Source organism: Tupaia chinensis, unplaced genomic scaffold (assembly GCF_000334495.1).
Source record: "Tupaia chinensis unplaced genomic scaffold, TupChi_1.0 Scaffold000542_1, whole genome shotgun sequence".
In the NCBI taxonomy this organism is placed as follows: Eukaryota; Metazoa; Chordata; class Mammalia; order Scandentia; family Tupaiidae; genus Tupaia; species Tupaia belangeri.
In genome coordinates, this window is record NW_006160055.1 from 724,782 (window position 1) to 736,160 (window position 11,379).

General features: G+C 47.9%; 1 protein-coding gene across 1 annotated transcript in view; it reads left to right on the forward strand.

Annotated features, from left to right (window-relative positions):
• Positions 1-11,379, forward strand: part of TNS1 (tensin 1) — a 132,231-nt gene that overhangs the window by 114,499 nt on the left and 6,353 nt on the right. The window contains exons 23-31 of the mRNA XM_027775313.1: positions 27-746; positions 3,124-3,210; positions 3,993-4,124; positions 4,521-4,613; positions 5,362-5,439; positions 7,972-8,043; positions 8,300-8,468; positions 9,407-9,475; positions 9,867-9,899. Of these exons, the coding sequence (XP_027631114.1) occupies positions 27-746; positions 3,124-3,210; positions 3,993-4,124; positions 4,521-4,613; positions 5,362-5,439; positions 7,972-8,043; positions 8,300-8,468; positions 9,407-9,475; positions 9,867-9,899 (1,453 nt within the window). The remainder of the gene's footprint in view (positions 1-26; positions 747-3,123; positions 3,211-3,992; positions 4,125-4,520; positions 4,614-5,361; positions 5,440-7,971; positions 8,044-8,299; positions 8,469-9,406; positions 9,476-9,866; positions 9,900-11,379) is intronic.

Here is an 11,379-nt window from a genome sequence, read left to right on the forward strand (position 1 = left end):
CCGCGGGGCCACCAGCCCTGGCATGCCTGCCCCTGGCAGCCCCAGTTTGAGCCACCGCCAGATGATGGGTTCACCAGGCACTGGTTTCCATGGTAATATGGTCTCCAGCCCCCAGAGCAGTGCTGTGACCACTCCAGGGAGCCCCAGCCTGGGCCGGCACCCAGCAGGGACCCACCAGGTGTCAGGTCCCCACAGCACTGTAGCTACCACTCCAGGGAGCCCCAGCTTAGGCCGGCACCCTGGGGCCCACCAAGGCAATCTGGCCTCTGGTCTCCATGGCAATGCCATAGCCAGCCCTGGAAGTCCCAGCCTAGGCCGTCACCTGGGAGGGTCTGGATCTGTGGTTCCCGGCAGCCCCAGCTTGGACCGGCATGTGGCCTATGGCGGCTACTCCACCCCCGAGGACCGGAGACCCACATTATCTCGGCAGAGCAGTGCCTCTGGCTACCAGGCTCCTTCCACGCCCTCCTTCCCTGTCTCCCCTGCCTACTACCCCGGCCTGAGCAGCCCTGCCACCTCCCCCTCACCGGATTCAGCAGCCTTCCGGCAAGGGAGTCCAACACCGGCCTTGCCAGAGAAGCGGAGGATGTCTGTGGGAGACCGAGCAGGCAGCCTCCCCAACTACGCCACCGTCAATGGGAAGGTGTCCTCCTCACCTGTCGCCAGCGGCATGTCCAGTCCCAGCGGGGGCAGCACTGTCTCTTTCTCTCACACCCTGCCTGACTTCTCCAAGTACTCCATGCCAGGTGGGCTTTTCCCCTTGCACTTCCTCCTCCCCTGCAGACGGGTGTGTCCAAGAGTTAGGGTTCCCGTCCCCATCTCTGTGCTGACAGTCCCTTGGCAGGGGACCTCAGGTGAATCACTGACTTCTGGGCCTCAGTTTCCTCACCTGTGTAATGAGAGTTGGGGTGTCTTCAAAATAAGTGTGTTAGGCTTGCGGGTACTGCGATGAAGATGCAGATGATGATGAAATAGCAGTGGTGGATAGATACTGTACGATGTCGTCACTGTCATCGCCACAGCCACTTGTCGAGCACATTCTGTGTCCCAGACTCTGAGCTAAGCACTATCTCATTGGATCCGCACTGTTACCTGGCCAAGTAGGTATTGTTACCCCATTTTACAGATGAGCAAACTGAGGCTTACTGGGGCTCCGTCATGTGTCCAGTTAATGGAAGAGCCAGACTTCCTTCCATTCCAGGCCTATATGATCCCCAGAGCAGTGTTCTTCAAGCATTATTGGAATAGTTTTTATCATGTGTCCATATCTCGAGGGTTCTTACGATTTAGCATAACCTTGAAAACATGCCTTCCAAATGTCCATACTGTTTGCCAGGCCCATGGTACACTCATCACTTATAATAGATCTGCCAGATGTGACATGGGCCAAGGCCAAGGCTTGGGCCTTTTCTGGAGTCTAGTTTCTACAGACCTGGCTTCCTGAAGGCCGTGCAGTTTTGCACAGAGCACTCTTCACTCATCACCAGAACTTGGCACATTGGCCTCCATTTAGAGCTCAGCATCTAAACACAAGGTGTAGGCCTCATCTGACCTGAAGCGTCTCAGCCAGACCTTGAACCTGACTGTGTGCAGAGAGACTCTAGGGCCCTGGCTGTTCAAGGCAGATCTGGAATGTTCCAGGCAGCCTGGTATAGGCCCTAGTGTCCCTCTCTGTGTCACTCCCAGGTCCAGCCTAGAGCTTTTCAAGCCACGACACCTAGGGTGACCCCACACCCCCTGCTTCCTGCCGCCCACTAGGGACATCTGGTTCCCAGCTATGCCTCCTTGAGGATGCAGAACTTCTAGTAGTTGGGACACTTCCTGTTTCCCACCATCTTCCCTGCTTAAAATAGCCTTTGGAGTCAACACAGGAAGGCACATGGGACTGCAGCCGCTTCTGACAGCTCATTAAACAGGCCACAGCAGCGGAGGCTGGGGCTGCAGGCAGAGATGCCCTGTGCAGCAGTTGCATGGTCCAGCAGCCTAGCCCAGAGACTAGACTAGCTGTTCAGCACACAGCTGCCAGGGCCCCCAGAGACAGAACCCAGAAGCCAGAGGGGTATAAATCACAAGGTGAAGTTGACTAAGCCCTGGAGATCTAACCCTCACCTCCTAGTCTGCTCCCTTCATGTGATAGCATCTTTAACCCAGGCTCCCGTCTACGATAGTCTCTGAAAACAAGTGGAAAATTTGGAATTGAAATATTCCTTCCTTTTCCTCCTAATCTCCCCCACCCACATTTCTTTTTGTTTTCTTTGATGTCAAAGATGAAAGATGAGTTGGAGAGTGTGGGCCACATACCCTAATACTTAGAAGGAAGAACTGGTATAGCTGGTGCCGAACTGGCTGGGGGGGGGGTGTTCATACCTGGGAGGGCCTTTCTCTTTTCCATCTGTGACTTGGCCAAGTCACTTTCCCTCTGAGCCTGTTTTTTATTTGTAAAATTATTTCCTATGCAGTTTTGGATAGAAAAAACATGTCATGACTTTTCCAATGACCCAATAAGTGGTTGGACTCTGTCTTTCTAAGCTCCTTCCAGAATCAGATGTTCTGTGAAAGATTCCATGGCCTACACAGGATCTGGGCAGTGGACGTCATCTGAGAAGGGAGATGTGGGACGTGCAGTTGATGGCCTTTAGAGTCTAGGCTAGGCCTTCACCTATTTGTCCCCACGTCGGAGTGATTTTTTTACTTTCTGTGTTGTAGAACATGGGCTTTTCATCTGGGAAATGAGGACAGGACTGGAGACAAGTGGGCAGAAATGATCTTGCTGATCTTGTCCTCATGGTTGTTATGCTAAGTCACGAAATGGAGCCTGTGGGAGAGAAGCTGCAGGAGGCACTTAGTCAGAATGTTCCAGGGAAAGGGAGCTAGAGTGGAAGAAGGGCTTGTGGTTGGCTTCGTGAGAATGTGGGGCCAGGCAAGAGGAATGCGTTCTTTCACAGTTACTTGAAGTCCAAATTCAAGGTATCGGCAGGGTTGGTTCCTTCTGCCCAGAACCTGTTTCCCAATAAGGTCACATTCACAGGGAATGAGGGGCTTCTAGGTCACAAAACCCTCAATATTTGAGGCGAGGGGCACAGTTCAACACTTAACACTTGCTTTTCCTGTTTATTCCTTTAGACAATAGCCCGGAGACACGGGCTAAAGTGAAGTTTGTCCAGGATACTTCCAAGTATTGGTACAAGCCTGAGATCTCCAGGGAGCAGGGTGAGTGCTGGGCTCATGGCCCACCAGAGGACACCACTGGCTGCTGCCCATCTGTTTCTGGGAAGGAGGAGAAGCAAGAACTTCAGCTTTCGTCTTAGTAGTAGATGGTGGTCCTAGAGATGGGGCTGGGATCAAAGTCAGCCGTCAAAGTAAGATGCATCTCCCACAGCAAAGCATGTGATCGCAGAAGCAGTGGTTGTAGACGCCCCCTGGGAGGGTCTTTAAAGGCAGCAAAATCTCGATTTTCCTTGGTAAAACGAGAGATCAGCCAAGATAATGACTCCTTATCGCTCTATCTGCATCTCCATCTGTGGGAGATCCTTGCACTTTACAGAAACAACCAAACACAGCTGGGAGGAAGAAATGAAGATCAAGTCCATTTTAGCTCTTAGGGAAAGCCTACGAATGTAGTAACCACAGCCTGCAGGTCCATCTAGGCTGCTGCCTATTTTGTAAATAAAGTTTTAATGGAACACAACCACACCTGTTGGTTTGTGACAACAATATGTGGTTGCTTTCATGCTCAATGGCAGAACTGAATAATTGAAACAGAGGCTACATGACTTGCAGTGCCTTAAGATATCTACTTTCTGGCCATGTGCAGAAAATGTTAGCTGACCCTAGTAGAGGAGGACTCTTCGGAGTGTTTAAACTGTAACTTTAAAGATGAATGTCATTCCACCCAAGAAAGAATGAAGTTCTGTAGGCCTAATGGGACCTAAGTGAAGCTAGTCCCATCAATTTCTTGTTTTTTTCTTCTCTCCTCATCCCTCTCAATTCAGCCATTGCACTCTTGAAGGATCAGGAGCCAGGGGCCTTCATTATCCGTGACAGTCACTCCTTCCGAGGGGCCTATGGGCTGGCTATGAAGGTGTCTTCTCCTCCTCCAACTATCATGCAGCAGAATAAAAAAGGTAACACCATCTCATAGAATGGGACCTCAGGACTGGGTTATCTATATGTCTCTTTAAGCCCTCAGGGCTGGTAGGACCCAGCGTGCTGACCAGGAGCTGGTCTCTGCTAAAATCAGACTCTTCAGAAGAGCTAGTCTAGGGCTTGGTGATGGTCATGATCTGACAACAGGGTTTCTGTGATTGTGTTTCCTTGAGGGGTGGGAGAGGAATGATGGTCTCTATTCCTCAGGGTTCCAACCATACTATCTCTATGGCCTTTTTTCCCATCCTAACTCTGCATGTTTGAGAAGTCATGGGAGGTGTGGGAGGAAACCATGAGCAATGAAACGTGTGTGGTTGTGTTCCAATAAAACTTTATTTATAACCACTCCTCATTTTTTTTCCTCTTCCTCCTAGGAGACATGACCCATGAGCTGGTTAGGCATTTCCTCATAGAGACTGGCCCCAGAGGAGTCAAGCTCAAGGGGTGCCCCAATGAGCCAAACTTTGGTGAGCCATCACCCTGTCTCTGTCTCTTCAGCCTGGTCACAGAGTCCAGCCTTGTCCTGGGTCCCTCCAGGGTTCTGACCCAAAGTTCTTTCTGTCATAAGCTCTGCCAGTTCCACTTGTCATAGACTCAGCAGAAAAAAATAAACAATAGCTTCCCTTTCTCTGTGCTGTGGCTCCTTAACTCTGCAAATTCCTTTCTATATTTGTCCTATCCAACTGAGACTTATCATTATAATTTGAATAGCAGCTGTAACAATAGCTGCCTTTATTGACCCCCTACTATGTGGAAGTCACCATCTAGGTACCCTGTATTATTTTTGGTCTCACGATAGCCCTGTATGGTAGGTGTTGTTGCTCCTATTTTACACTTGAGGAAACAGGTTCATCATTAGATTTACCCAGGAATGTACGAATAGTAAGGGACTAACTTGACATTTGATATCCCAGTCCTCTGATCCTTCTATTGCACTGTTAGAGAGGAACTCCAATAACTGCAGGGATTAAGTAGAGATATTAGGAAGAATTTTCATACAGGAAAGTTAGTAGGTAACACTTTTATCTGCTAGAGGGAGCCTTGGAACTTACTACAAAAGAGGGCTTTAATTTTTAGCTTTAGTGGTGGGATGAAGGACAAGTCATAAAGAAGCCAAAGAGTATAGTGGGATGAGATCGAGTTTCCTCACTACCTTTGACCCCGCTCCTGGCTTCCAATAACACTGCCCCTAATGTGCTGTCTCCCTCCCTGCAGGATCTCTGTCTGCCCTGGTCTACCAGCACTCCATCATCCCATTGGCTCTGCCTTGCAAGCTGGTCATTCCAAACCGAGGTAGGATGTGAGACTCTGCTCACCAAGTGCTCCCTTAAGCTGGCCTCCTTCATTTCTCTGCTGGTCAATCTAGAACATGAGCCAGGGTTGGAGGACATGAATCACTTTGCCAATCTGGTGAAACCAAAAATCATTCTCATTTTTTTTTCCTGTTGAAAAAGAAGGCAAAATTAATTTAAAATCTTAACTTCAGGAACATACATAAATTGTCTTGCCAGATTGTTCTAGAAAATTCTCTGGAGGTGTCTAGAAATTCATACTGAATCCTTAGAATAAGGCTTATCCCAGAGGAGACATTAGGAAGTAGGGGACAGTGAAGAGAGGACCATGTTGTGGAGGGTGAGATGGGCACTGGTGGGAAGAGGAGGGGAAGGCAGGTGTTGATCATGGGCACCCAGGTGTCCCAGCGTTGGTTCAAATGGAGAGGTAAGAGCACTCGCTAGGGATCTTCTAGTGTGTGTAGCTGAGAAGCCAAGTCTTCTTTTGAGTGAGGCGAGTTTAGTAGAACCCAGGAGCAACGGGACATGTAGGATGAGAATTTGAGTAGGAGTTGGGCTGGTTAGACTTTAGCTTCTTTTACAGAGGTGTCTCAGCCCTGGAGGGGGTGGATGGACTCTCCAGACTGCTCACAACACAGGCCTCTATCACTTCCATAATACATAGGGCTCACCTGTGGGTGTGAGTGTCCGGCCACGAGTGCAAGGTGGGAGCTGAGAACTGGGATGCCTTCTCCCCACCCTCTCTGTTCAATAATAAGACACTCAGCAGTGCTCCCGGACTCCAGGGGTTATACTCACACATAAAACCTCCAACATTAGTCGACAGTTTCTGTGTATCCCAGTTCAAGTCATTGAATTATTAATTGTAACTGACCGACATTATTAACTTAGATGTTCAAATATAACTTAATAGCATTATTATCCACATAATTTAGATTCTAATTAAATGATATCATCATGGGATTTACCATAGTAGTTTGGCAATTAAAAAACTGATACTGGGCCAGCAGGTGGCATGGTGGTTAGGGTGCTGGACTCCCACATGACTGACTATGGAATGAGTTGCAGACCCAGTGTCTTGAAAATCATGCTGGGGTTGTATGCATGGTTGCCAAAGATCCCAAGAGGAGAATGGAGAAGGAATTGTGGCATGGCTAATTTTCCCTGGGGGTGGGTGGGTAATTTGTTACTTTCCCTCTCTTTGTCTCTCTCCAGGGAGCACTCATGCCCTAGGGGAAAAACCAAAAAACAAACAACAATAAGAACCTGATATAAGTTGTATGAACCACTGGTTCTCAAAGTATGGTGCCTAGCAACTTGTTAGAAATGCAAATATTCTCAAGTCTCAGCTAATCACAAACTCTGGGTTGGGCCTGGCAATCTCTCTGTGTGTTTTTTACTTGTTTGTGTGCTTTGTTGTTGTTGTTTTTTCATGACAGAGGGGTATTTTGTTGTTGTTTTTTAATTTACTATAGGGTGTATGCACTTGCCAGAGAGAGAAAAAGAGTGAGAAAGTACCTCTCACTGGGGATGGCCACAATGCAATCCCTTTCTCCTTTTGGGATTTTGGACACATATGCATGCTCCTGGTGTTTTTCAAGCCTCTGGGCCTGGGACTCAAACTGTGCAGTCAATGATGTGGGATCCAGCCATTTTAACGGCCACACTGCCTGGCTGGCCCAAGAGAGATGTTTTAGACAGGATCTCACCATGTTGAAATTCTCTGCCCTGCCTTCCTAGTTAGCCTGGATTACAGGTTACTATGCCTAGTCTGCTCAGGTTGGTTCAGGAACCCATTCTCAACTTCCTTCGAGGCCCCACACTTGTGTGGCGGTCCCCTCCCCCCATGCCACCATGGCTGGGCCGGCAATCCGTTTTTTTGTTAGTCTGAGCACCAGCATCTGAGAAACACTGGTAGAAACTCTGGTATATGCTCCATTCTTACGTTTTTCTGATTTTTTAAAAATTAGAGTATAATTGACAAGAAGTATGTTCTGCATGGTGTGCAACATGATGTTTTGATAAATGTATACATACATTGTGAAATGGTTAGATCACGCTGCTTAACATATTCATCACTCAGTTCTTACTAATATTAAAACAATAATTGTGTTGCATTAGTAGTTTAATGAATCAGGGCATTTATTGATCTATGCAAAGACATATCAATGCAGAACAACAATGACCATCCCAGTTCCCATTTGAGAATTTGCTTTATGCCAAGCACCGGGCTAAAAAATTGTACACAGAATGTTTCAGAAACCCAATGACATGGGCACCATTATCATTCTCAAATGCTGGAGTGAGGGCTTGAGCCCAGCTCTTCTGGACCCCAGCACACTCAGGCAGAGCTAAATACTTAGAGAAATCCCTAGCTGTTCATGCTGACTCTAACACAGTGCCCACTGCTAGGGCTTGTTAGGGAAAGGAGTGTCCATTGCTCCAAGTATTTGCAGAGCTCTCCTTAGGCCCAGCTAAACTTGTGCTTCTTTCCAGCTCTAGGGTTTGATTACAAGTTGAATTTTTATCTCAGATCCCACAGATGATTCAAAAGATAGCTCAGGTCCTGCCAACTCAACCACCGACCTGCTGAAGCAAGGGGCTGGTAAGTAGTCACTGGAGACTGGATCCCTGCCCGGGCCTTTATTTCTACATTCCTGCCCTATACCTTCCTTCAGGTGCAAGCTGCAAGTCCCTTCCAGACCAAATGTCTCTGGGCAGTTCACATTTCTATGTGTAGATGACTTAGCCCAAACCTGGCCTAAAATTGATCTCCTACCTTCTCCCTGAAGAGTGGACCTGGGATATTGTCCTTACCAACTCCAGCCCCCATGATTCCTCCTTGTGTTGATTTCTTCTAGCCTGCAACGTGCTCTTTGTGAACTCTGTGGACATGGAGTCACTCACTGGGCCACAGGCCATCTCCAAAGCCACATCTGAGACATTGGCTGCTGACCCCACGCCAGCTGCCACCATCGTTCACTTCAAGGTCTCTGCCCAGGGAATTACACTGACCGACAACCAGAGAAAGTAAGATTCTTCTACTTGTTTCTGTGTTGGACTCTTTCCTGTGACCAATTATCCACACATCTACCAATTTATTTATCCCCTGCTCCCATCTACCCACCTACCCACCCATCTATCTATCTTGTATCCATTGTCCATCTTCCCAGCAGCTCACACATCCACCCACCCACTTATCTATCCAATCATCCATCAATCCACCCACTCACCTATCCATCCGTTCATCCATCTATCTACCCATCCGTATAGCCAACTGCCCATCTATTTATCCATCTATTCATCCATCTATCCCCCACTCATTGACTTATCCACCCATCCATCTATCCATTTATCCATCCATCTATCCACATACTCGCCTGTCTATCCATCCATCCATCTATCCATCCATCCATCCATCCATCCTTCCATCCATCCATCTGTTCATCCATGTATCCACTTGCTCACTTGCCAATGATCCATCTGCCCACTTGCAACAATCCGTCTCATACCTACACTCCTTCACCCATATATCTCTTCATTCATCTCTGTCTCCATCCATCAATCTGCTCACCCTCCCATCCATCCTATAGATGTGCCTGAATTGGGTATACAGTTGTAAACAGAACTGATGAGACATGCCTCCTTTCTAGGAGCAGAGTCCTTGCTGAGCCTCTTGTCCAATGATACCCCCACCTCCCCTGGCAATTCTTATTCCTCAGTGCTAGGTTCTTCCCTCTCTCCCCAGACCCTAGCATCTGGGAGATGTTTCCATGCACTCCTTTCTATCCCTGTACAGACTTGGTCCCCGGTGTGAACAGCTGAGGCCTTCTTGCTCAAAAGCAAAAGGCTGTGTGGGCCCATGACAGCCACAGACAATGAAATGGGGACCTGACTTGCAGGTGGAAGGTGGAAAAAGGCAGTCACTCTATCCTTCATTCTCTGTTTATCTGGTGTCTGTACCACAGGCTCTTCTTCAGACGACACTATCCCCTCAACACTGTCACCTTCTGTGACCTGGACCCACAGGAAAGAAAGTAAGTCTCTTGTAGATAGCTTCCTCCCACCCAGCTCTAACTTTCCCACTGAAGTCTGTGTGAAAAAGCATGCATTTCTGTGCTCTTGGTTCAGTGACAGGGTCTCCCTGTGTCTGTCAGAGTGTGAATAATTGTGTCAGGCAGCTTTTTGAGCCTTTCTCACCATAACCCAGGGACCCAAATGGCCTTGACCCTGAAACTACTTCACTTCACCTTGGGAAGGGAAGATCACCTTGGTAGGTGGGCTACATTCTTCCCACCTTGAATGTATGGAGTCTCCTGCCCACTGGGAATGGGTCTCCTCTGCCTTCCCTAGGTCTGGACATGGATGGGGCTGGGCTCCTGGAGAGAAGATGTAGTGATTTATCTTGAGCTGTTTTTCTCTCCACAGGTGGATGAAAACAGAGGGAGGTGTCCCTGCTAAGTAAGTGTGTCACCTTCAACACCCACCCCCCGACCCCAGCTGGTCGGTTTTTGTACTCACTCCTTGGCAAGGGGAGTAGGGGGCAGATTTAGGAACCAGAGCCAGCAGGTTGGGAAAGGAAAACAAGGACCTTTGTGCCCAGGTTACTCTGTTTTGGAGACAGGCTTGAGCAGACAGTCAGACCTTCGTCTTCTGCCTCAAGGCCAATCGCCCAGACTCTAGTCCAGATTCCCTCCTTCTCCCAGGCTCAGAATGAGCAGGATCGAGCAAGAACAGAGAGCTTCATTAGAGGCAATGGGGTGGAGGGGCGGCAAATTCTGCTGCTTTTATTCCTGTCCTTGGTTTTTGGTGGGATTCTGTGAATCTTATGCCTGGGCCAGACCTCCTCATCAGAACAAGAGAGCCCAGAATGCTGGGATTCTGGGGATGATCCTGAAACTTTTGGTTAACTCTTTCCTCCATACAGCCTCTGAGGAACCTAGAGATTAACTGAGACACTGTATTTGAACTGTTCAGATTTGTACGAGACAGCCAGGCTTGCTGACAGTGGCCTGACTTTGGAACGCAGATTAAGCAAATGAACAAACAGCACTAAGATGTTTTAGTGATTTTCAAACTGTGGTCCAAGGAACCCTAGGATCCTTAGATTACAACTGAGATGTTCAGAAGAGAGAGAAAACCTGTTATTACTTGTAGTTTTATTATTAATATATACCTTTATCAATATCACAAAACCAAAACAAATATGGGAATAACGTGGAGTCTCATGCTGACGTAAGAGTGTCATTATGATCCATAATTCACATATCGTTTGTTGAGCTTATTTCAATAGCCCCATTGTCCTCACTGATAGACTTGTTACTAAGTAGATGTTAATCTTTTTGAGTTCATACATTTATATTCATAAAATATTCTTCAACCTATGTATATATTTGGACTTGGTGCAAAATTGCTGTAGAAAAAGAAAACTTCTACTGCTAAAAAAGAATGAAAACCACTGCCAAGTGAGACACAGCAAGAAAGACAATTGGGGAAATAATACACCTTTTAAAGTGGGTCTTAAAAGAGAAGTATAATTTAGACAGGTTTGTGGGCAGGAGAGAGGCTATTTCAGGGGGTGGCCATGCCACCACCTGTAGGCTCCCAACGGGCTGGGCCTGGGAGGGTAATAAATGAGAAAATAGAGTCAGGGAGGGTAGAGGAGTCAGGAGATGGTGACATAGAGGCCACCTAGTAGACAATGAATGGGACCCACCAGTAGTCTGATTCTACAGTGTTTTTTTTTCCCAGGGTCTCCAGACTTCTGCTGGGTTCATAGGTCATTGGGGTCTCCCAGTCCTGCATTTCCTGTGTCCCTGCCAAACAGCCAGGCAGGCCAGAGCTTGCAGGCAGGATGGGAGGGCAGTGTTGATGGCAGGCAGGAGCTGGCTTGGCCTCTGTTTGGCAGAAATGGGCAGCCAGGGCCAGCAGGGCACGTGGA